This window comes from Chrysemys picta, chromosome 19, assembly GCF_011386835.1.
Source record: "Chrysemys picta bellii isolate R12L10 chromosome 19, ASM1138683v2, whole genome shotgun sequence".
Classification (NCBI taxonomy): Eukaryota; Metazoa; Chordata; order Testudines; family Emydidae; genus Chrysemys; species Chrysemys picta.
In genome coordinates this window covers 16,801,036-16,827,676 of record NC_088809.1, presented here as the reverse complement: position 1 = coordinate 16,827,676, position 26,641 = coordinate 16,801,036, and the positions used below count along the sequence as shown (strand labels likewise).

Sequence of the window (26,641 nt, the reverse complement as noted above, 5' to 3'; positions counted from 1 at the left end):
CTTGGATATCATTTAGTAAGCTGGTCACTGACTCTTGTGTCCTGCAATACTCAAGTATCTATGACCAGAAGCTTCATAGGAAATCACAATATCGCAGAAGCTGCTGCACTGTGATTTTCAAATCTCTCTTTAGTGTTGTATTTGTGAGGCTCAAAACTAAGCCTAAAAATAAGATTGGAAAGACCACAGTGCACTGCATGATTAGAGGAGGAAACCGATGGTGATGTTAATGAATGCCTAATCCTCTCAGAACCTTTTCAGTACTCAGTCTTGAAATGAAATTTGTCCATGATTTTGACAATATGCAGGGAGAGAAGGAAGTTCCTTCCTTATTCCCTCCCCCTCCCAAATATGCTAAACCGTTCAGTTTCTGTCAGCAAAAATCCCTATAGTAAAACATGCTGAGATTCCATTGGTAGATCAAATAATTATCCACTTTCCCTTAATTGTGAGTTATGTGGAGTCTGGCAGCAATATCTGAGGTATGTGACCCGCATCACCACAGTATCAGAGCATCAAGATATTTTAATGTATTTATCCTTGCAACACCCCTGGGAGCAAGGCAGTGCTATTATCCCCTTGTTACAGATGGGAACTGAGGCAGAGACTAAGATCACACAGGAAGTCCGTAGTAGAGCAAAGACTTGTAGCCAGGTTTCCCAAGTCCTAGGCTAGTACCCTAGTCAGTGGATCATCTTGTCTCTCCTCCTTTTTCCCCTCTGCCAAAGAGGCCATCTTTGGTTCTAAAGAGTCTCCCTGAGTCCTGGCATCTGGAAAAGGTTGTTATTAAGATCTTCTCCGTTCACTCTTTGAGGCCTTCACAAAATTCTGTAGTACTTTTTCTTCATGCACAGTGGATTATCTTGTATTTACCTTGTCCAATCTTACCTTGAGTGCAAGGTAGAATATATTTTACAACTTAAATTTCTCAGCAAAATCCACAGGGCTGGATCTTCTTTTCCTGCAGAAGCTCTATCATGGGAACCTTAATTTTCCGTGCAAGTCGCTAGACTTGTGGGAGGATCATCATTTCAGGAAATGACTACACCGGGTGAAGTTCCTCATAACTTGATTGCAAAATTGAGACCTTACTTAATGCACTTAGAAAAGAGTTTGAAACTTGTGGTGCCTTTATGCACGGTGGATCATGCAGAACTCTGTGCCAGAGGGGTCCAGTGGAATGAATGAGTTCACAGACCTGCAGTCCCAGCAGCCCCCTGGCTCACAGAATTATGGAGCTATTGCACCAACTACAAGTACTGCTCAGTTCTTACAGACACCAGGAAACATTTCAGCAAAGAGATCTTACCTAGCAGTTGGTGTGCTGTGCTATATTAACTTACTCAACTACATGGATTGGTTTATTGTACCAGGTAAGACTCTTCCTCCTCTCTCTTAGAAAGAACAAACTATAGTTCTCAGCAACTCTGTTCACTCCACAGTTAACGGGGAAACATCTGGCTTAAAGCTGTTTATCTGTGTAAAAAAAGTAAATTATTCAGAAGCACAGACTGTTTAACACTTTTCACTTGTTTGTTTTGGTCCGTTGGTCACACTTCCTGTCAAGGTGCCATTTATAGATTTTAATAATTGTTAAAGGTCCATAAAGTTTTAAGCAACCTCCAACTATTCATGTCTATAACATGCATATAACATGCATTAATCCTTTATTAACCCTTAAATCATTTATAAATGGAACCTGGGTATAAAGGGCAACTGATCTGGTTCTAAGTAATGACTTTGCAGAGCTTTGACAAAGATGCTTTTCTGGGGCTGTAGACAGGCAGCTCACAACATCTACCTTCAGTTGGCTTTTCTCCTCTCTGCCTGGGAAAGTGAGTGGGGGATTACTGCCCTCTTTGCTTGCTTTTAGACAGTGCTCCCATTGAAACTAGTGAGCTTTGTATGGAAAAAGAACTAATGATGAGATCATCCCTGACTCGCTTCTCTTATGGAGGGGATTAAAGGAGCAAAAAACCTACTCTTTTGGCCAAAATTTTGACAGGGAAAGGCTGGTTTTATCTTCTGGCCCAGTGGAAACTAGGTGATCTCTGCAGTTAGGAGTTTCACATAACTTCGGGAGAAGTTGAGGCTAGAGGAAACCCATTCTCCATTTCATTGCCCTTCAAAAATCACAAATAGTTCTCTGAATAAGATCATTCTGACTTAGGAGGATGGTTTTTGCCAAGGCATGAGTGGGAACCATGATAAAAGCAGTGCTTCTAGTGGAGCTTTGTTGCAATTTGGATATCTGGAGAATCGTGAGGAAGCCATGGGTCTTCAGGTGAATTGTGATCTGTGGGATTTCTTCTGGTTTAGGTGTCAAAATCCTATTTCTACTCCGCTCCCTCCCTCGCCTGCAAACCTCTAGCTTGCCCTCAACTTGGAGGTAAGAATGGAAACTTGTGATGGGTTTCCCAGGCTGCCTGCCAGTGTTTTTCAGTTTCTGATTGGGCACAAAGACTGGAATTTCCTCAGTTTCTCTGTCTAGCAGACTCACTTTTTATTCACAAAATAGCAAATTTAACTTGGCAATCCTGAGTCTCTTGTTTGTCAAGATCTTTGCGGGTTTGGTCATCAGTCTGGACTTAAATAAATGCCTGACTGCCTTTAACAGGAAAGGGAGTTATTTTGTGCACTAAGATGAAACTATATGTGCCATAGACTTAATTCACACAGGAAGCAGTTTTAGCAACGATGAGGGACTGGGGCTGTACATTGTTTGTGGGTTCAAACTTGTTTTCCCCTGAATAATTGGGGAAATGAACATGGCTCCTTTTCAGCCAGGAATAGGAAACAAATAAGAATATGAGCTGAATGAAGTAGCAAGGCAGTTATTGCCACAAGTCCTTCATGGGAATTTTTGATTCTCCTACTATTTTCTTTTGCTTAGGCATCAAATAACTGACCCCCAGCTAGGAGCCGAATGGGGGATGGACAGAATAACTGGAAGGGGCGATAAGGAGAAAGAATACACACAGGGAAAATGTTGGATGTTAATAAAATGAATTTGACAGAGGCTAGGTATGCGAAGTCCTGGCCATGGTCATTGTCATTCAAGACATTACTAGAACTGTACTACTTTAGCTCCTTCCAGTCTATGACATGAAAGTGCTTTACACATATTAGTGAAAGTTTCACAGCACCCCTATGAAGTCAGTGATGGCACCCCAGCTTAACCAATAAGGAAACTGAGGCACAGTTTAACACAACCGAGATAACACAGGAACTCGATAGCAGAGATGGGGCTAGAACCCAAACAGTCAACAGATCAGTCCTGTACCCTAACCCTAAGCTAGGAGTTAACTGAAATATGTTTCAGTTCTCAGAGTTCTAGATCCCCTTTTGTTTGCCAGTTAAAATAGCTACCGATATCCTGTACATCAGTATACCGATATCCTGTACATCAGCTTGAAGTCAAGCTGTATTGCAGAATTCTTGCATCAGCCACCTTCCTTTTTAACTCTTCTATCTCTTTGGCTATCAGAACCCTTAAGTAAAAGGTATGTCTACACAGCCCATGGCAGCGAGCCTCACAGTGTGCTTTGGCCGACTTTGGATACCGAGGTTTGCACTGATGCTCTAAAAATAGCTCTGTCGACAGCATGGGAAGTTGCAGCTCAGGCTGGAGCTCAGGCTCTGAAGCCTAGGGACGGGCAGGCGGGTGGGGGGGAATAAGACAGCAACTTCCCATGCTGTCCACACAGTTATTTTTAGACTACTATTGTGAGTCCTGCTAGCCCGAGTCTGTGTAGACATACCCAAAGTGTCTGGCTTTTAATAAGTTTGAACAGGAAAGTAGGGGAGGTGTGTGCATCAACTTGCAAGGGTACTGAAGGCTATGGAGAAGTTGTGGTTTTCTGTTCTTAACAGTTCTTTTCAAGATGTAATCTGCTTTGCTCTGACCCTCAGCCATGAGAGACCTTTTGTCTGTGTGCATCTAATTATATGAGGGGAAAGGATAGAATAGATTCTGTCAAATGTTTCTTCAAGTGTTGATAATTGAACTTTGTCCCTCTTGTTTGTAATCCCATTGCTGGGGGTTAAGGTCAATACTTTCCAACTTGGTTCCCACTAAAAGTTATACACCTAAATAACTGGCCTGAATTTCAGAGGTGCTGATCATCTTTGGCTCCTATTGACTTGTGTGACTTGGTATGTGAAAGCTAGAGAATTATTTAGGTGGATAATTTTAGGTAGCATTCAAACAGAATTTTTTTTAACTTGGGTTGGAATGCTCAATTTGCATGTGTGGAGAATCTACTTGCAATTCCAGTTGCAGTTTTACTTTGATACTTTACTTTTTGCATTTCCTGTTGATCAGTGGTGCTGTGCATTGATAAATAGCTACCAAGTTCTACCCTAGAGGCATGGATAAAAGGGTATAGTTTGATTGATTTCAGGTGTGGTAAAATCTTGACCATTAAAAGTCTGTCTCAATCATTGAAATAACTTCAGGATTTAAGTGGGGTTCTGCTCGGAAAAGTGACTAAAAATGTCACTGGAGTTCCATGTGTTGTACATCAATGTTTGTTTTGTTTTGTTTTGTTTTTTCTCATTCTAAGCCCTGCAAATTTATCCTGGGATATGAAAATCAAAGTCTGAAGGTCTACACAATCGCTAAAAGCAAAGGGTCTGGAGGCAAAGTTCTGCCTTCAATTACACCTGTGTTTTCTGTAATGAAGGCACAGGGATTGTAGGCATGACATGTACGGATGATTGCAGAAACTGACTGGTGAAGGAAAATAGACTCTCCAGTCGCTGAGGGAGATTGCAAGAGTAGTAGACTACAAAAAATAATCTGTTGCTTGCACGTGAAGAATACAGTATAATCGGAAGAAATTAAGAATCAAATATGGAATCTCAGTGTTGCTGCTAGTCTCATTTCAAAGTCAGTTTAATCAGTCATCAAAGTAGGCCACATTCAACAGTTGCTTGTCTACCACACTATTGGAGATTAGAGAGTGGCACCATGTCTCCTCATTAAAAATTTTTAAATTCCTTTTTCAAAAACATAAAAATAAACTAAACCAAGTAATACAAGAAGTGAAAAATTGCTAAAATATCCACTATTATCAGACTAAAGGAATACAAATACATCCCTGTTTCTTTATTGTTTAAGCCTCTGCTATCTATTTTAAATTTTGTCTCAGGAAAGGGCTGATGCGTGATTAAAAGATAAGTGTGTCCTAGCTACAAATGCAGTCTAAAAATGATGATGCTCATGATATTGGGTAAATGCCATGTTTTATCACAACTGCATTAATGCATCCATATGATGTCGAATCCTATATTTTTCCCTATTTTGTTGCTGATGTAAAGTCAAACAGTTTTGAAAGAAACTAACATTTCTTTCAATATCTTTTAATAAGCTGGAAATGTTCAAATTTTGCCACTAGTCTTAATTAGTTAAGAGGAAGTGAGGAAGATCAGCAACAAGCCCTTCACACCTTTATATAAACCAGATACAGAAACATCAAATAATTCTTTATCACTGCAAGCTTGTGGTGTTTGTCAGTGTCATAGGGATTACAAAAATCCTTTGTCTCAAAATTGCTCTCCTACATGTGCCTCAGTTTACCCCAACAAAGTGGGTACAAAACATCAAGCTCTTGTCAGGATAACAATCTTTCCAAATGGTGAAAACTATTTTTAGAGAACTACTACACCAATCACTAAAGTTTATTTTTTTTAGCCTTCAACTCATAATAAGGACTATTGTAATCATTAATACTCTCTTTGGAGAGAGACAGAAATCAGAGCACCTCTGTACACTGGAAATGTTAAAATGTCATCCTTAACAGAATTTTAGAAATAACTTTTGCTTATCCTAAACATTTCAGGATCTCTAGCTGCATGCAGCTAAAAGCTTATCCTAAACATTTCAGGATCTCTAGCTGCATGCAGCTAAAAGCCCACAGAATTAAACTACCATCTATTCTATTTTGTTTCCCATTGGGTCCGTCTAAACCAGTGGTTCCGAAACTTGGTTCATGGCTTGTTCAGGTTAGGCCCCTGGCGGGCTGTGAGACGCTTTGTTTACCTGAGCGTCCGTAAGTACGGCCGCTCGCAGCTCCCAGTGGCCACGGTTTGCCGTTCCCGGCCAATGGGAGCTGCGGGAAGTGGCGTGGGACGGGCCACCGCTTCCCACAGCCCCCATTGGCTGGGAACGGCGAACTGCAGCCACTGGGAGATGCGAGCGGCCGTACTTACGGACGCTCAGGTAAACAAAGCATCTCACAGCCCACCAGGGGCTTACCCTGAACAAGCCACGAACCAAGTTTGGGAACCACTGGTCTAAACCTTGAATTGTAAACCGTTTATACATCACTATGTACACACATGGCTCTGTAGAAATTCTATGGAAATCCTGGCTGAGTTGAGTCTTGCAAGATCTCCAATAGTAGGATGACTATGAATTGCCTGAAGAAAGTGATGGAAACTTCACAATAACTAGTTTATTAATGTATACAAGATGCTATGGAAGGTTTAAAGATTACAGCCCCCAGGAAAATTAATGGGCCAACTCACCACCTCTGTGCTACCCCTTGACTTGAAGTGAGTCTTCAGGTTAGCAAATGAGTAAAATGGCAACTACTGAGGAATGATACACTCTGCTATAGCTGCATAATTATGATTTTTCTCTTTGTTGCAGGGGTGCTGGTAGATATAACGAAGTACTTCAACATCAGTGATAGCAGTGCAGGCTTACTGCAGACAGGTAAAGAGATGTCACACTACTGGGAGCAGCTTAGCCTACTCCACATCCATTTTGCCTGTCTCTAAAATGCAGTCTAGTTTGTCCCTGCTCCTTATTTTTTCCAGTTCCCCACTGTCCTGTTGATTTCGGCTTTGATCTTTAAAATGTTTAGTCAGTTTGATCACAAATACAGGACTGAAAGTCACTGGCTAAAGTCTGACCAAGCCTGCAGCCTTCCAGGAGTAAAGAAAGTGCTTGACTGTTTGTGGTCACCACTAAAGTTCTTACGGCACTTAAATCATAAGAATTGAGGGGGGTTAAACTTGGTTTCTCACCTAACTTCCAACTTGGGCAATAAAATTCTTCACATAAAAATTCTCCTTGAGGTTACCATTGGGAAAGATACTTGCTTCCTGCCCTGAACACAACAGGTAAAATTCTAACCTAATCAAATCCATTGACTCCAGGGTATAAATAGAACAGGCTAACCAATTAAATTACTCTTTTTTTCATAAAGCAATTGGCATGAATTAAAGTTCTACGTAAAGTGGTCATTGTATGTAATCCCTTTGTTTTACTTTTAACTGTTGGGTATCTCTCAGACTCTGTAAAATGATCAGTTCCAGAATTAGAACTCTTTAACTGAATTCGATAGTATTTAAGGGTGTACCCCCTTTTGGAGCATGCTTTGGGAGTAACCAATCCATTCTGGATGGTGACATGAACTAGTAAGCTGGGCTGACAGTGTCTGAACTGTAGCTGCAGAGTCTGGAGATGCAACCTTAGGCTGAATTTTCAGTGTCTCCCTATGGTCTGTTGAGGTACCTGGGAGAAGTGTCTTTCAGCTCTGTATATAGAATAGTAACTTAGTAACACATTTCATCCAGTTTATCGCGTTAAACATGTATTTTACTGTCCATTGGCTCTGTCATCTCCATCTGTAAACTTCAATAGCTAGAAAAGCCACTGCCTAAAACAGAATTAATAAATCCAGACATCTTGTAACTAGAGAAGAGCCAGGGATATAAAAATGTGAATTGTTTGGATCTGGAGAGTTGGCTCAGAGCTCTCTACTCATGAATTGCACTTCTGCAACCTCAAAATTGGGCATTCTGCCTAGTAAGTAGCTCATGTCAAGTATCAGAGGGGTAGCTGTGTTAGTCTGTATCCACAAAAACAACTAGGAGTCCGGTGGCACCTTAAAGACTAACAGTAGCACATGGCATCCCTCTCTGGGGAGTGAGGGGAGCCATAAGAATAATCTGGCCAGCATTGTCACTGCTCTTGCTTTGGATTGCAGTCTTCATCTTCTGTTTTTTGCTGTCTGCACCCTTCTTCGGATACCTTGGTGACCGGTACAGCAGGAAAGTCATCCTCAGTGCTGGTATCTTCCTCTGGTCAGGTGTGACGTTAGGCAGCTCATTCATCACTGAATCGGTACGTCACTTGCTTATTTGGAATGGTACTTTTAGAAATCAGCTGCCTGAGTCTTGCAGTGACTCATGGAACTTTTGTTCTGATCACGTTATAGTTTGTAAACGCTTTCAGGCAGCACCCTGGAGCTAACTCCTTGACACATGAGTAAATGGGCTTTGTGCAGGAAAGCTCTATAGGGAATGATGTCCTGACCCTTCCAGGCCATAGCACACCAGTGAAGCTGTTCTACAGCTGCTGCTGCAGTATCCTTAGCTTTGTCCTTGCCCTCTTTCTGAGCGTGTACGTTAGGATGTAGGGGCTTGGCTGGTGAATCTGTGGAACTACTGACCATGCCTTGCAATGCCCCCCAGTGACACCCCAAGAATTCACCACATGCTGCTGCAGAAGGAAGCTTGAAAAGCAGTGTTGTGCTTGGAGGGGGTGCAGGTGTGGGAGGAGACAGCACTCTGAAGTTAATGGGAGTCATGAATGAATAAATGCCAAGCACTGCAGGATTTGGCCCAGTTACTTCAGCTGCCCTTCTTAGATCCTCCAGTTTAGTGAGGCTACCTTAGTAACTATAGGGGACTCAAAGTGTTCTCCCTGTTGTAAACACTGGTAACTGTAACGACCCTGGCAGAGGCAGCTAAGACCTTGTCTACACTAAGGGCTTGTCTTCACTACTGGCTAGATCGATGTAGCGGCCATCCATTTAGTGGGTCTGGTGAAGACGCAATAAGTTGATGTGAGAGCGCTCTTCTGTCGACTTCAATACTCCACCTCCCTGAGAGGTGGAAGCTGTGTTGGCGGGAGAACATCTCCTGTCAACATAGCGCAGTTTAGACATAGCTGTAAGTCAATCTAAGCTACGACGACTTAAGTTACATAATTTAACTAGCGTAACTTAAAGCAACTTACATTACCCCCTTAGTGTAGACCAGGTCTTAAACTCCCATCCCATGAGAAACATGCTTCCTTAAAAGGTAGCTTCCATTTCACGTGTGCTCATTGGATCTTAATGCCTCTTCTGTCCCCAGTACTCCTGGATTTTCTTCGTTTCACGAGGATTTGTTGGCATCGGCACAGCCAGTTACTCCACCATAGCACCTACCATCATTGCGGACCTGTTTGAGAAGGACCAAAGGACCTGTATGTTGTCTGTCTTCTATATCTTCATCCCAGTTGGAAGGTTTGTCTGCTCACCAGTAACGGGCACTTCTTGGAGCACTTTCTGAATTGAATTTTTTCATGTTTACTTTTTCAATTAAGAATGGCTTTTTGACTCTTTTTTTTTCTTGTGGAAAACTTTGATTTTGGTGGAAAAATTGAAATATTTTAATAAAACGAAAGCAAACTGAAAAGCAGAATTTTCTGGAATACCCAAAGCTCTTCCGCTTTTTGGTTTTTCCTTAAAAATATTGTCAGGGAGGTTTTTTGTTGTTGTTGTTGTTGTTGTTGTTTTTTAAATTTCCCATGAAAAACTTACACTTTTGAAACATTTCTACGCATAAAAAGAATAAGGTACTGAAAATGTGGTTTGCTTTCTTAATAAAAAACCTCCTCTGAGAGTGGGAAAATAATGGTCTTATAGATAAGCTGTCCAGAGTCCTACCATGTGTTAGTGACAGTCAGGACAGAACTCAGTCTCCCAGTTAAAGCTAAAGGAAGAGCTTAATTCATATGGTTTATCCAAACAGGGTCTCGCAGTGAACCTGTGTGTGGGCTGCCTGGATTTGGATGCTTGGGTCTAATTACACAGAGTAAATGTTTACTCCCAGGGAAAACACACCTTCTATCTCAGGGGTGGGCAAACTTTTTGGCCCAAGAGCCACATCTGGGAATAGAAATTGTATGGTGGGTCATGAATGCTCACAAAATTGGAGTTAGGGTGCGGGAGGGGGTGAGGGCTCTGGTTGAGGATGTGGGCTCCGGGGTGGGGCCAGAAATGAGGAGTTCAGGGTGTATGAGGGGGCTCTGGACTGGGGCAGGGGGTTGAGGTGTGGGAAGGGGTGCAGGCTCCATCTGGGGGTGCGGGCTCTGGGGTGGGGCTGGGGATGAGAGTTTTGGGGTGCAGGAGGGTGCTCCGGGCTGGGATCGAGGGGTTCAGAGGACGGGAGGGGGATCAGGGCTGGGGCAGGGGGTTGCGGCATGGGGAGAGGCTCAGGAATGCAGGCTCCGAGCGGCACTTACCTCAAGTGGCTCCCGGAAGCAGCAGCATGTCCCTTCTCTGGCTCCTACGCGGAGGCGCGGCCAGGTGGCTCTGCACGCTGTCCCATCTGCAGGCACCGCCCTTGCAGCTCCCATTGGAGCACCAGAGGGGGTCACTGAAGTGTGTAGGAGCCAGAGCGGGGCCATGCCTCAGCTTCCAGGAGCCGCATGGTGCGGCCCCAAACCCTGCACCCCTGCTGGAGCGCTGGAGTGAGGCAACCCCCAGACCCTGCTCCCCAGCAGGAGCTTGCGGGCCGGCTTTAAACTGCTCGTGATCTGTAGTTTGCCCATCCCTGTTCTATCTGATACGCTGAATAATACTCTCCCCTACCCTGCTTCTTAACCTTGCCCCTACCTCCCCCCACTCCCCGTTTACCATTACCTTCATGGAGGGAGGGTGGGCAAGCCAGAGGCATCATCACATTGCTTCTGTGCCTACGTGGGCCTGGAAGACCCTTTTCTAGAATAGTCCAACATGATTGGGTAGCTGCTCCCCAATCTTAACATTATGTGTGGGGCTGCTGGATAAGGGCCAATCTCCCTGTCCTGTGAGGGAAAGGTAGCCTGACCTCCTGTGATTCAACAGTAGGGGCACGCAGAGTGTGTCTGTACTATGAAAAATCAGTACCTGTTTTTCAGCATCAACATACTTGCATAAATATTAATGTAAATGTGGCTTGGATATTACCACCATCTCAAACCTGCTCTGAGCAGGTTACAATGCCTAAACCCAACTAATTTCCCTGGGAGCTGCAATTGAATAGGCCTCACTGCTAGGAAATGACTGCAAAAAATGTTCCTCTATGCTCCTCTCAGTACAAATCCTACCCCTGCAGGGCCTTGGGGTCTCACGGCACCAATGGAAACTAATATAGTCTTGGCATCACATTTTGTCTTTTACAGTGGTCTTGGTTATGTTCTGGCATCTAGTGTAACACAGGCTGCTGGCCACTGGCATTGGGCATTCAGGGTGAGTCTTTCCCTTTCTCTCACTGCTCAGTACTGATCCACTCTTTGTAAAATCCTGGTTTTGACTGGGATCCATATAGTCTATTGGGGTCTGTATCATTAGGATTTCAATCCTGTATGCAGGGACTTCTCTGATCACGGTGTCTCAACAAGAACGTTAAAAGGGTTTTAAAGAAACAAAATATAAGAATAAATGGAGGGGAACATAGTTACCAACAGAGAAGAGAGTTGCAGTCCTAGAATCTTCCATTAAAGCCCCCCTTTCTTACATGAATTCACTATTTAATTGAACTCTTTCTGGAGGGTGAGCAGGAGCGCCGCCAGCTTTTCTGCCATCCTAGGCGGCGGAAGGTCCCGCCCCAAAATGCCGCCCCCCAAATGGTAGCACCCTAGGCGACTGCCTAGGTCGCCTATTGGGTTGCGCCGGCCCTGAGGGTGAGTGGCGTTTTAAGGTTCCATGACTGTAACTATGCTCAAAGCAAGGATGGGTGAACTGCAGAGCTGCCATCCAGTCAATTTTTAGGTGGGACATTGGATCCTCCTTAGCTTCATAGGTACCCCTTAATTCAAGACCCATTTGGAAGAGCTACAGTGGACTGAAGGGTAGCTGGTGCTGGGCCTAGAGGCCTTTTCAGACAGAGGCACCTAAAAACTAAAATGGTCATCACTTTGGCATAGAATCATGTCATTCTGCAGAGAAATTGTTACAAGAGGAACCAGTTTTGTGAAAATACTGCTGCAAATAACCCCTATGCCAGTCTTGTATTAGTCAGATTGCCATGATGAATGCTCTGCCCTTATAGGACATTTCACATCTTCAAAGCACTTGATAAATCTTCCTAACTCACCTGCAAAGTATGTCAGCTAGTATCAGTGGGGCAAAGAGGACATGGGGTTTGACTTAGAGCTGCACGGAAAATGAGTGACAGCTGGGATTAGAACTCTGAAATACTTGATTTGTAGTCTCAAGCTCAATTCTTCTACATTATGCTGCTCAAAGTGTCCTGAATAAACCCCCTATTGAGGTACTTGCTGGATTAGAAGTGTGCATGTGGGTGCGAATGCTTTTCTAGATGCAGCAGGGATGCTACGGCTCCCCTATCTGGTGACCCGCCTGCTCGAGATCCCAACATTACATCGTGGGGAGCACTCCCCTTACATTTTTCTCCAGGATCGTGGGGAAGGGGGGATGGAGCCTTTGCATAGGAGACTGCATAAGGGTTGGGGAACATACTGCATCTTTTCACCAACATCACCAAAAGGATTTCTCCCCTGAGAGAAAAGCTAATCATGTCTAGGTGACGCATGCAACTGGGTCTAGGCTTGTCTGCAGCTTCCCTAAATGTAAATCTTTAGGAGCAATGTTGTGACTTTCTTTTGCTATTAACTGGCCTTCAGTATCAGAGGAAAGGTGACCGTGACCTTACTCCAGTTTTATCTCTACAGATAACTCCTTGCATAGGTGTTATAGCAGTGGCTCTTCTGATTCTACTGGTCCCTGATCCAACCCAGGATGCAGCTGAAGGACATGGAGGCGAGAGCATCACTAGCACAACTCAGGGAGCAGATAAGCCTGGTGCCCAGAGTACTGACAGCTCGACCTGGTGTGAAGATGTCAAATCCCTCAGCAAGAAGTAGGTGGCTATGGCTGCAAAGGCAACACTCTGTAGGTGGCTATGGCTGTAAAAACTAAACCAATAGAGTGATTCCAAATTCAGAAAGCTCCCATATTCTACATGCAGGTCCTCTGCATCTATGTGCTGTAGGGCATGTAAGATCACAGAGATGTTGGTAATGAATCCCCCTTCCTTAATTACTGGGATACTGCCTGTGAGACTAAGAACTGATCTGCATTGGCCACTCTCCCCCTATGAGGGGAAAGAAAGATGCAAAGCAGCTAGTCTTTGGGACAGAGGGATCAGGGGTGTCTGGCTCACTCATTACTGGAGAGACCCTGTTAGAATTGCCTATCTAATTTAGAAATGGGCCTGAACTCTAGCACTGGTTCAGTCTAGCTGCTACTGTCATGCAGTTGGAAACCTGATCCAAACCTGCCTCTAAACTTAACAGCCCTGGGCCTCTATGTTGGGATTCAGTTCAGGGGTATAACTTCACAACTCTGGCCCATCCCTAACATGTACAAATGTTTGTGGTCTCCCTTGAGGCTATCTGTTGCTGTGATTAGTTGGAATCAAATGGAAATATAAATCCAGTGTAGAGGAACTCCTCACCTGCTTGTGGTAGACCAAACATAATCCTATTCCTAGGTGTACAGCTGATGGGGCTGAGAGTTCACCCCAACAAACAAGGGGCGGTCCCAAATGTTGGGTATTTTGACAATTAGGTTGCAACTTCCTGAGTCATGGTGTGAGGATGAACAACCCAGATGCTTCTTCAGATCCAAGCAAATGGAGCACATTAGAGGGCAGAAAGAGCTGTGCTACAATCTGTTGATCCCAGTTCAAAGTAGCCTTGCGGGCCCTAGATATTATGGTCTATAGCGTGCTTGGAGGTCTCAGATGACAGGAGATACAGGAAAACGAGGTGTCTTTATAACAGGTCTGAGAGCCAATTAAACACCTGCAAATTAAGAATAGACCATATAATTCTACACTACTACTGTCGCACTGTTTGTCTTGTCTTTATACTTTGACTATAAGCTCTCTGGAGCAGGGGCTGTCTTTTGTTCTTTCGGCATATTGCCTAGCCCAGAGGGGTCCTAGTCCATGACTGGTGTTCCTAGGCGCTACAATAATACAAATAGCAAATGAAGGCAAGCAGCAATTCAAATGGCTGAATGCCCCGTGGGGCTTTCTAACGGAATCTGTCTCGTTCCTAGTGTTCTGCAGCAGCAGGAGCAGCGCATTATTGCTAATAATTATTCAGCCCTGTGAATCTATAATGCCTTCTGCCCTCCCTTCCCTAAGAGCTTCCAGATCAGGGGCCTGTCCCAGCAAGTGCTTACTGTTGGGCATATGTTTGTTACCATTTGTGACTTTAGCAGGGCTACACTTGGTAGTACATGTTTGCCTCTCCCAACCTTGCTCCTTTAGGGGAATGCTGGGCTCAGGATCTGTTGCCATGGAGTATCAGGTCCTCAGCTCTGAAAAGTGCCTAGAGGATGACATGGCTGGCAGCAGGGGAAAAATAAGAACAGGAAATTCCATATCTCTCAGTGGTGCCATTACTTGTGACCAATGTGCTGTTGAACTTTGTGCCTAGGTGTTAGTGTTAATACCATTGTGTGATCATTTCCTTTTCCTGGTGCTGAATTTGTGGGTGTCTCCTAAGGAATGTCGTATCAGCACTTCTCAGGCAGTCTTGAATAGTCTGCTGCAGTGCCTTATGATATCAGGGGGCTAGATCCTGCAAGATCAGGACTTAGATTTGTGAAGTAACTGTGCATCATCTGATGTATGACCAGCTAACCACGTCAGTTTTGGCAAAAGGCTGGAAATGCTGATCTTCTTTATCCGCTGGGTGGCACTGTTTACCTGCATGAAGTTTATTTCTCCCAGGCCAGACTAACATTGTAATCTGCCTTCAAATGCATTCCTATCTGCTCCCTTTATTTTAAGGACAAACTCCCTCTTCTGCTTTCCTACGAACCAGGCTTGATCATATCTGGCCACCATAGAGTGACTACATCTGGGAAGATGGAATTGTGGTTCATTAGTAGTGGCTGGACACTAGACTAGAGCACAATCCTCCATTTGGAGACTGGCATTTCTTTATGTGCACCTTGCGCAATAATCAGACTTGAGACCCAAATCAGGATTTTTTGTGGTCTGTAGGCAACTGCTGTCTTAGGTGAGCCAAAAGGGTTTTGTCCTTGGTTGTTCCAATGCATGCAATGCAAAGCTTTACTCATCAGAAGGTCAGTCTCCAAACATTAGTGATGTAACAGATCTGTGGCCGTCTAGTGTCACGTACTGGCTGTGTATGTATGCGACCTATTTGCCTCTAGTGACTGATCCACAAAGAATAAGGGACCTACTACCGCAAATTTAACTCTTTAACTCAAGTGCTAGAGCCATGTGTCTTGAGGAGCTGAGGTACTAAGCTGCTAATCCTGGCTCACTGGGAGGTTATGACATGTCATCTATAGCACATTAGTGGTTCTCAGCCAGGGGTACGCATACTGCCGGGGGTTCACAGAGGTCTTCCAGGGGATACATCAACTCAACTAGATATTTTCCTAGTACATAAAAAGCACTAACGAAGTCAGTACAAACTAAGATTTCATACAGACAAAATGAGAAAGTACACAATTTTTCAGTAGTATTGTGCTGTGACACTTTTATTTTTATGTCTGATTTTGTAAGCAAGTAGTTTTTAAGTGAGGTGAAAATTGGGGTATGCAAGTCAAATCAGACTCCTGAAAGGGATACAGTAGTCTGGAAAGGTTGAGAACCACTGTCTTACACTAAGATGTCATCCTTACCTTGACCCCTTAGTCTAAAGTAGACTTTGTTAGTCCTAGGGGGGGTCTGTGAAACAGTTTAACAGTTCTAATTGCTTCCAGTAGAGACAGCCTGTTACATTGCTTACCCTTCTGCTTGAAAACTATGTAGGCTGATTAAGAAATAATGTATACTTTCATGACACTTTGAGATACAGTAACACTTAACTTCTCAACTCCTTCCTTAACTATTGGGCCATCCAAACTGTTGTGCTTGTGTATATTGGCAACAAAACAGATTTCAAATCATCCTGAGGCACTCAGGGCTCTCTCTGTGCACTGTATTTTCAAACTGTTGGCAAGTCATGACATTTTCACCCACCTTCCAACACTCATTTTTCTTTCAGAGCCTACCTGCAGTAAATGGTGGTGTGAATCTTCAAGAGACTAAAGATGGACTTTAACACTGTGAAAGCAATAGTTCACGTAACTAATTAATGCCTAACCCTTGCTGGTTTGAGTGTATATAGATTTGATCTCTTCAATAATCAGATCTTCGTAATCAACAGGGAAGTTACTCATGTCGTTAACAGGTCTCTGAAGCAATCCATTCATATTGATTTCTTAGAACACTAGATACCCAGGCTGGACTTCCCCTTCCTTTCCATGCCCCATTCTTTCAAACTATTGATCATACTAGCACTAATACTTATTTCTTTTGGTGTGACAGCCAAAGTTTCATCTGGTCCTCATTGGGTGTGACAGCGATGGCCTTTGTGACTGGAGCCCTGGGATTATGGGTACCACTGTTCCTTGACAGGGCTCAGGTAGTCCATGACCTTGTACCTCCATGCCTTCAGGAGCCATGCAAATCTCCCAACAGGTGAGGCACACTTCACTCTGAAAAGATCAGACGGGATATAGGAAATGCATATATGAACACTCCATGTTTCAAAATGCTAATGGCTGTCATGTGCTTTCTCTTCCTAAAGACAAAGGGTGGGATGTGGCTGTGAACGCTTATTGAGAAGGCATAAGTATTGCTCCATTTTACAGATGACAAACTAAGTCAGATAACTGACTTGTCCAAGGTCACACAGGTAGTATATAATGTAGCCAGGAACTAATGCCGGCATGCCCTCCTTATGATGGGGCATAATTCATCTGTACATTGCTTTAAATCGTCTAAGGAAAGAGATTAACTGTGCATATTACAATTAGCAGTGTAATCTCTTGACTAAATTACTCTTACTGTACACTTCTTGCGACAGAATCTAATAACTGGGGTGCCCTAAGGGGCTGCTCCTCATCCCAAGTGAGTGGATCACCTAATTAGGAGAAGATGCTGGCTTGCTCCTGAAATGCTTCTCAAATGCCTTGACTTGGCTCGTGTACAACGTGCCGGTTCACTAAAGGGTTAAAATCGGCCACTGGTGAAAGGCTCTGATTTCTCCCAGATGAAGCTGACTTGTAGTGGAGGAAAATCCAGGGCAACATACTAACTTCTTTAAACAGCACTTAGAAGATTGTACTAAATTGGTTTGGCTTCGCAGAATTGGCTCCCTCCTTACAAAGAAGTATCAGCCCTTGATCTGCAGCGCATCCCTACCTGGATGCCACTGAATCCCGGATGGGTGTCCCAGACAAGCAGCAGCCCTTGCAAGAAGTAGAAGTCTTAGAGCCAGGCTTACACACAAATATATCAATTCAGGTGTTCCCACAAGGACTTTCACTGATTTTGCTACACGGAATTAGTTAAATCTGTGCAATTTCCGTGTGTAGACAAGCCCTTAATTTGGCTGCTTGGGGAGCATCCCAGTTAAACTTATTCTCTTAAAGGGCTTTCCAGTTGCATCCGATTTATATCAGTATTAGAATACGTGGGTTGGAGGGGAGAAGTAGTTTAAACATCTAAGTAATGAAAAATTGCTGCCTGGAGAAGGATTCAAGCATGAGGTTCAGATTCAGAGTTTAAAGGAGTTTAGTCCTACCTTCAGTGCATATGGAGAACAACTGATCATTGTCCTCTTCCCTTAACATATTTGAAGACTGTTATCAGGTTCCCTCCTCAGTCTTCTTTTCTCAGGACTAGATATGCCCAGTTTTTTTAACCTTCCTTCATAGGTCAGGTTTTCGAAACCTTTTATAATTTTTGTCGCCCTCCTCTGGATTCTTCAGTTTGTCCAGATCTTTATAAAAGTGTGGACATCCCTATTCCTTTCCTACTATTCTGGAATTAGAATCAACTGCCAGCGTGGCAAAGTTACTATGACTCCGGTGTGAATCAGGCTTGATTAATCTGGCACAGTACCATAACCTTTTATATCAAAATAAGGTAATTTCCACCAATCAATAATTTATCTGCAGGCAGAGCTCTTCTGGAGAGAAATTCTCTGTTACAGATCTTGCAATGCAGATAAAATAGGTTCCTTCAGAAAACCATGTGTGGTGTCGGGAGGAAGGGAAGGATTTGTTACTTTTGTGTCCCAGCAAGGCAGCAGGACAGAGCATCTGATGCTGTAATTCCGATCTGACATTTCATTGGCTTTGACGTTCTCAGAACCCTTCCTCCTTCAGGGTGGAAGAAGACGATCCTCCTTGGCTTTCTGCACTTAGGGATAGCGGAGTGTGCTCAATACTGTGCTCCCACCCTCGCTAGCTACTGCCTTTCACAACACAAGCAGCAAAACATCTCCCCGTCCCCTCTTCTCTATGTGCCGATTGCCAGACTCCATGCAAGTGTGACTCATCGGACTTATAATCTGTCATAGACATCCCAAACCAAGCTATCCCTAACCTTTCAGGATATTTCAAGGACTGAGTGATTTGCCATACTCTTCATCCCTGTAGGGGGTTTAGAATGAAGTAAAGCAAATCAGTAGAAACCTGGTCATGTCCTGGTGGCTGTGAAATACAAGAAACCTCAAGGAAGCAGGCCATAAGGTTCTGAATTTGGTGCTTGAGGTATCCAGACAAGTACCTGGGGTTTTCAAACACTAAAAGATTCCATGACAGTCTTAAAACAAAAAAATTATCTCCAGAAATGGGTTTCATCACTTAGATGAAAAGGCCTCTTCCACTCCTTCTGTCTTAGCTGCGCCTTTTCTATCTTACGAGTGGCTATGTTTCAGTACTAGCCTACAGCTCATAGCTCCTTTGGGATAAAAAGGGATCTCTAAACACAATTGCAGGGCCCCTCAGAAACACTAATGTAACCTTAGAGATTCAAACTTGCCTGTACCTGGCAAATGTGTATAAAATAAATCTTTTGACCATTGATGCTCTATCCATGTTATTTCTAAGAACTATTTAACTGTGATGGTTGCCTAGAGTACTGAAGAGTGGTAAGCCTATTGCACACTTGAACTCTGCCTAATAGAGTTGGCTGTCAGTTATTGCTTCACCTTTTTAGTGTAGAATTAGTAACTAATTTCCTCCTAATCATCTGGGAGAAATGGTAAGAGCCAGTGTGCTGCAGTTTAAAAGAACAGATTCCTTGTTTGGCATCACAGCCTGCTATGTATAAATGCAGATCTCCCTGCCCTAGAGCCAGGGAGAGCCAAGAAAGGTCACCGTTTCTTAAGGGTATTTCTACTCTGCAACTAGACACCCGTGGCTAGCCCGTGCCAGCAGATTTGGGCTAGGCTAAGGGACTGTTTAATTGCAGTGTAGATGGGCTTGGGCTGCAGCCCAAGCCCTGGGACCCTCCCACCTCACAGAGTCCTAGAACCCAGGCCCGAGCCTGAGCCTGAACATCTACACCACAATTAAACAGCCCCATGAACCCGAGTCAGCTGGCACGGGCCAGCCATGGGTGTCTAATTGCAGAGTAGACATACCCTTAAAGCCACATAGAGTGCTACCAGAATGCTAAAATAGTTAGAGCCTTTTGTGTTCGGAACACTACACTTCTGTCTCCATTTCATTCGAGAGGGCTATGATAGATTAAATTATCAGGGACACCAAAATCTTATTTATCACAGGGAAGTTTATTTTTGTCATCAGAATCTCATCTGGGATAGAAGAAAGGGTTTACAAAAGACCCACTGGAAGTCAAGATAAGTCTTGCTTTCAAGAAGACAAACTGGCTGTTCCTCTGAGGAGCACTTCAGCTTTCACAGGCACATGAAACAAAACTGAGTGGCATTTGAAACTCTACATTGTGAAAATATTTTGTGTAGTTCCAACTGGATAACTGTTCAGTCTGCCCCGAGCTGTCATGTAAAGAAGGGCTGTATCCAGCAGTGGGAGAAGTGTCCCATGTGAGCCAGATTAATTTGAGGGTTATGATGGGTTCTACCAGTATGATCCCATGTGATGGGATCTCTTCCAAGAGAGCAGACTGGTACAAAGCTACCCCATCCATACTGGGGGTGGGGGAGTAGCTCAGTTCATAGGTATGGCCAAGATGGCTGGAAACTCCTCTCAATCTATGGCTCTCTAAGGCAGCTCCTACTGATGGAACACCCAGTGGGTTGTTAATCTCCCTTCCTCTGGCACAGGTGATAACACCTGCTCTGTGCATGGGCGCATCACTGCTTTGGCGGATACGACATTGATAGCAGAATTATAATTTCCAACTAAGCATGTATTTAGCCCTGGAGGACTTGGGTAAAATGGAGCCCAGATTTGATTTCTCCATTAAAATCCTTCTCTGCTTTGTGCAATAAACACCAAAAAAACGGGGGCGAGAAAAGAAACTTGAAACTTCTCTCTGAGACGTACAAGACCAGCTGAGATCACAAACTAATGATAGACACTTGGACTGATTCTTCTCCCTTAATGTGCCTTTATTGCCTTACTCATCCCATCCCTTTCCTTTACCGCCAGCCTAATATTTGGAGGAATTACCATCGTGACGGGAATTGTTGGTGTCATCACTGGGGCAGGAGTTGCAAGAAGATATAAGAAGATAAACGCTAAGGCCGACCCTCTTATTTGTGCTGTGGGCATGTTGTCCTCTGCCCCATGTCTCTATCTGTCTATCATGCTGGCCGAGCGGAGCATCCTTGCTACTTACGTAAGTGTCGATGAACTGTATAGCCTTGACAAATGGTTTTGTAAGATAGCATGGGCGGGTTGCAGGGTGTGGTCCTCAGAATGGTCTAGTTGAAGGAATTTAATTAACAGCTTGCAATGGCTCATGCCACAATGTAGCCCGCAGGCTGAGTGCTGCACAGGGGGCTCTAACCTGGTCTGTGGTTGCAGTCTCTGCTTCCAAGGTGCAGCCTAGGGACTACACACCCCATTGTGCAGAGCTCCCCTTTCAATATGAACAGCCAGACCACCTATGGAAAAGGGGACGTTGCAGACTGGGACTTGTAACCTCCATGCACTGCATCTTTGTATTGAAGAGGGTGGTAAATTTATTCAACCTAGTATGGCCACTTGCTAAAAGACTACAATGCACCTTTAGCTGGGCATGGTTTGACTGCCCCAGGTTTCCAAAGGTATATTTAAGTGCAAACTCGAAGTCCTAACTTGGTGTTTAATTAAATGAATCTGCCATGTATGATACTATTTCTCTTCTCTCCCAGAACACTTAAAGATTACAATGTGCTTGGCACTGTACAATAAACAGAGTTCCTTTTCAGAAGAATTTAGTCAGCAAGTTGGGTGCCCAAAATCACTAGCTGCTTTTCTTAGACCTGTGGAGATGTAACCAGAAGCGAAAATAGCCTAAATCCTGCTCTCAGTGAAGAGGAATGCAGAAACATACCAAGAGAGATCAGTAGCTGCAGGAACTCCCTGTGAGGATGAACTGAATGCAAACCTTATTTTAGCAATAATCTGTTAACAGCTATGAAAGAAATCCCAAGCCCTCTCCAATGACTCTAGATCCACCATTACCAGAATTAACATAAACAATAGGATCCATGTAAAGTTAATTACAGTAATCAACACTTCACTGCAAAAAAGGGTGCTTTCACAGTGCTTTCTCTTCTAAAAATAGCTTTTGTTCAAAAAGGTTTTCCTTTTGCCTCTTCAGCAATCTAAAATCCCAGTGAAAGACCACTGACACTTAAGGGGGAAAGAGGATGAATTTTTCACGCACACAGAGCAAAATGTGAACTTGACTTAAAATAAATAAATAAATAAAAGATTCAGGTATGCAGAGGTAAATGGCAGAGAATATAATTGTCTTGAGAATCTGCGTACTTTCTCTTTATAAGAGCCTCTATCTCAAATCCATTTACAGTCCTGCCGCTAGCAGACATTTTTACACCTAAAGGTGCAGCGCACAATCATAACTGCGTATTGCACTAACGTTAACAAACATTATAGATGATTCTGCCAGCCTATCATAGTGCTTCTCTCCCCCTTCACGGCCTCTATTTCTGACTATGGATGGTTGGATGAAAACTCATTTGGTCAAAGGAGTTTGTCAGCTCCTGTTCCCTAGTTGTTGCATGAGACATCAAATGACGACCAAGCAGCATGAGATGAAAATCTTCATGAATGAAAAACATTTTTCACACAAAAATCTCGTAGTTTTAAAGGGTGGAGGAACATACTACCATCCCCATCAAAATATATTGGCAGAATCCTCCTCTGAATAGAGGTTGGCATCCAGCACTCTGTTCTCAGGATTTGGGAGGAAATCCCAGAGTGGGATATGGACAACCATCATTTCTCCCTTCTCTCCTCCTTCTCCCCCCCTCTCCCAAATACAGGCCAGTGGGTCTTTAAATGCTGCAGCTTCTCTATATAGATAGAAGAATATATTATAATATATTATATTATACTTCATTTATTTATTTATTTATTGAGGTCTGTGTAGTCTTGCCACCTGTTTCTTCTGATTCTTACAAGTACAGCTGCCTAACTGTTCCCCTTCCCAATACTTACTATGCTGTTTTTTTTCTTTCCAAACTCCATCTGGCATAAGTCGTCATGGTGTGAGAATTGGGGTGGACTGCCAGCTGGTGCATCTGACTCAAAGCTCCCACTGAATTGGAGCTTTCCATGGTGTAGGACGCAGGCAGAGAAGCTGGCTTTCCCATCACTGTTAATTCAGCCGCATGGAGGCCAGGAAACTAGTCTATATCTTACAGTATAAGAAAGCTACTGAGGCAAAAACTGCATGCTTCACATAGTTTCTTAAGAGTGCTTGGTGTATTGCTCTGTCCATATCTGAATACATTATGAAGGCTGCTTTGGCTGTAGGTAGCTGGTGGGTGAACATCAGCCTTGTGTTGTCTATCCAAACTTACAAGAAACCTCTGGTGGATGTTGAAATGGAAGTATTTCAAGACTTTTTCAGTATTTCTCTGTGGCAGCTGGATTGGAGATGCCATTAGAACAGTCTCTTTCCTCCGCTTTCTGTCTGCATAGTTCAGCAATTCTTGATTTCAAAATTAGTTTTTGTGCAGGTAATGCAAATTGCAACAAAGTTGTCTGAATTTTGTTCCATCTCAGGATGTAGTTTGGTTTGGATCACCTGTCTGAATCTATTCCACCATTCAAAGCTGTAAGTTTCCTTATGCTGACAGGAAAGGAGTATACTTGTCTGTAGTAGCATTGAGTACTGTCTCCTTAGTGCCTTGATAAGTTTTTATGTTTGAATTTTAGCTATTTATCAAGAGCCAGATTACAACGAGGGCTGAATTCAAACTGGATTTAAATGGGTGCACCTCCATTGACCTTAGGACTGAGTTTGCCCCAGTGAAGCCAAATTTTGAGCCAACCTGCAGCTACTCTCTTCTTAGCCACTGACTGCTGCAATCCGGTGGGATTAGTACCTGTGGCCTGCATTTAGACTTCCTTGGTTACGTGTGATGTCTGCTTCTTGCCCAAGTGACTCTTTTACTTTGTTTAGGAAAGAGGCACCATGTTTTCCTTAAACCAGCCCATTAATTGCTACTCTGACTCTTCCCTAGATAGATCTTGCTGGAACTGATTTCGTACAAACTTGATTCCTTCATCTATTTATTTTTCATTTGACAATGTAACAGCATGTTGGCTGCCCTTAAAATACCTTTCTGAATCTCTTCAGGAAAAAAAATCACAGGGTATTTAGTTTTTTTCTAGGACAGTTATAGGGAACCCCAGGGAGACAGATGCTCCGCATGTTGCTGTCCTCTTCACAACCCTCCAGGGCTGATGTAAGTCTTTTCTTCAAAGCTGACGGTACCTTCACATAGAAATTGTAGCCAATGTGCCATGTAAACTACCATCAGGCTTTAAATTGCCCATTTGTCAGGGACTGGGAAGGGAAACAGGGAAAGGAAATAGACAATTGGAGTGGGCACAGTGCTGGAATCCAGTGGAGGGTGGGAGGCGGGGAAAGAAAGGGGGCTTAAAAATGAGGGCAGAGAAAGTGATACAAATTTCCTTTGATACAGTACACATAGCTACCAAGTTCTTGCCCAAACGCTACAGCTGTACTAAATATGCAATATTTAGGGCCACTAATGTAAAACATAATGTATTTGAGGCAAGGTGGGAATCATTAAGACTTAAATAATGGACCAAATGTGCATCCTTGGTGCAACTCCCTTGACTTCAGTTGTTGGAGGAGGGATAAATCTAGCCTATTATGTATGGCAGGCAGGTATGATCTAGCTTCGCAAGCCATTGTTGCAATGCATTTATTAGTCAGTTTGAAGACAATCATGGAAGATTATTTGTTAATGGTATGTCACAAGGTACGTGACTGACTTATAACAGGGCTTTCTTGAATCTCATTTCATGTTTAAATATCATAGTACAGCGTTCAGTCTACTTTATAGGTGCTATATAAGAATACAAATACTTCATTCACAGCATTAATCCTAATAAAATAATAACCCTGTTACTGTGGAATCTTATAACCATTTCAATATAACTAATTGCTGTCTCCTAGTACTGTATATAGGACCTCAGCTGACTCTGTGGTCTGAACAGTACCGTAGCTGGGCTTTCCCTGTTGTTTTGGACAGACATTCCAAACCATTATACTTATTAACAGATGAGGGCTGACTTGCCACAAAACAACCAAGATTGTCTGTAGCTCTGACAGAGCCATTCCCCATATTCATTTAGAGCAGTGATTTGAGGCTGCATTGGGGAATGGCAGAAATAGCACGGTGCACATAAATAATGCATTGTGTGTGGCTTCTCTGTGTGAGTAAAGTACTTCCAGGATCTATGTCCCTGAACCAGGAAAAAGAAACACACACAAAATCTCTATACTCCTGTGTGCAGCTGGATGGTGAGTATATCTGGGATGTACCATGCTGCATTTATACCATAGGTGGGAAAATAAAATTGGTGCTAGTTCAAGAACAGATAACAACTACAACAACGTGAATCTGCAGCTTTAGGTATTGCATCCCAAAGCTGGTTGGGGTAATATTTTTCCTCTCTGAGCTAAAACTACTATCTGCATGAGACCTTAAAAATGAACTCTGTTAGGCTAAGGTGGAATCACTCATACTACCAGAACTAAATAGATCTAATAATATGGAATAGTACAAAGTATTTAATAATGATCTAAACTATTCTAATGGAATTGTATGGAGCTGTAGGGCCTGGGGCCTTTGCTGTAGCATGCTGTAAGGCCTTGGCTACACTGGCGCTGTACAGCGCTGCAACTTGCTGCGCTCAGGGGTGTGAAAACGCCCCCCCCCGAACGCAGCAAGTACAGCGCTGTAAAGCGCCAGTGTAATCAGAGCCTGCAGTGCTGCATGCTCGCTCGCAGCACTGCAAGCTATTCCCCTCGGAGAGGTGGAGTACTTACACCGCGGCAGCGCTGGGAAGTCCTGAGTGTAGCCAAGGCCTAACTCTTTATCCCTGTTTCTCTGCTCTTCCAGCTCATGTCAGTGCCACCACTTGTAATACTCTTGGCCCAGTTCATCTTTGACTTCCCTCTTTGGCCCTCTTTCTCAGCACCTTGTTTGGCACGTCCTTGTGCTGGAGGAAGTGTCTGGACCTATTTCCACTTTGATTTTAACACTAGATTTTACGGTTTAAAGTTATTCTATTTCTGTATGACAGATGTGCTCCACATGTCCTCTTTTTTTGGTGCATGCACATTATATATAATGCCTTGTCCTACTATACTGCCTTTCATCCCTGAATCTCAAATTATTTTACAAATGCAAAGCATCGTGAGTCCCCTGTAAGGGAGATGTGTAGTATTAACCTGCTACTTCTATAAAACAAGGATAAGTGAGTTGCTGAAGTCCATAGTGTGTTAGTAGTGTCCTGGACTCTTTCAATCCTTTGGTTCTAATCGCTACACGAACACACACCTCTTCTAGATCCAAAAGATCTGCCACTTTCTTTCAGTGTTTCCATAAATCTCCACTTTCTTTCAGTGTCTCTTCTCTACATCACTTGAACCTGCACTGCCTCTTATAACCTGCTGCATATTTGCATAACGCTTAAACTGCACAGCAGGACTCAACTGCATGCAAACACTTGCAGAAAGCCCCTTTCCAGTACTGAAATTCGCTCCCTCAAGCTGCAGTGATTCTAAAGTATCAAATTACAGATAATGATCCAGTTGAATTTTCATGGCACCAGTTAAAAGAGAGGAAGTAAGGGACTTGTCTAGCACATGATCAGTTAGGACTGTCCAGGGAGAAATTAACGAAAGCATGGTAGTTTGGGTTCAGGCAGAGAAGGGCTAGTGTTCTCTAATGTTCACAAGGTGCTAGGGTATTTGTGGTTATAGCCAGGTGGCTTGACATAGGCAGAGTTGTATGATATTGCTACTCATATTAACAGACATGTTTCATTGTGGGTTTGGTCCAAAGTGCTATAATGAAATTATTGCTTGCTGCCCAGCTAAGACTGGCACAGAAAGCATTTTTGTACACTTTATGGGCTATCTGGAACTGGAAAAGAGACTGCATCCTAGTCTGCAAGGTCAGATGTGACTGGGCACTCCCTCAGCTACCCCATGTGCCGTGCTGCCAGGCCTGTTTGTATTCTTGTGTAGTCACAATATACGCACAGTC

At 43.4% G+C, this 26,641-nt stretch overlaps 1 protein-coding gene across 1 annotated transcript in view; it reads left to right on the top strand.

Annotated features, from left to right (window-relative positions):
- The first annotated feature begins 1,120 nt into the window (after positions 1 to 1,120).
- The window catches only part of SPNS3 (SPNS lysolipid transporter 3, sphingosine-1-phosphate (putative)), a 47,689-nt gene continuing 22,168 nt past the window's right edge, over positions 1,121 to 26,641 (top strand). The window contains exons 1-8 of the mRNA XM_024103640.3: positions 1,121 to 1,373; positions 6,656 to 6,721; positions 8,001 to 8,137; positions 9,154 to 9,305; positions 11,228 to 11,294; positions 12,740 to 12,927; positions 16,426 to 16,578; positions 20,526 to 20,715. Of these exons, the coding sequence (XP_023959408.2) occupies positions 1,148 to 1,373; positions 6,656 to 6,721; positions 8,001 to 8,137; positions 9,154 to 9,305; positions 11,228 to 11,294; positions 12,740 to 12,927; positions 16,426 to 16,578; positions 20,526 to 20,715 (1,179 nt within the window). The 5' untranslated portion in view covers positions 1,121 to 1,147. The remainder of the gene's footprint in view (positions 1,374 to 6,655; positions 6,722 to 8,000; positions 8,138 to 9,153; positions 9,306 to 11,227; positions 11,295 to 12,739; positions 12,928 to 16,425; positions 16,579 to 20,525; positions 20,716 to 26,641) is intronic.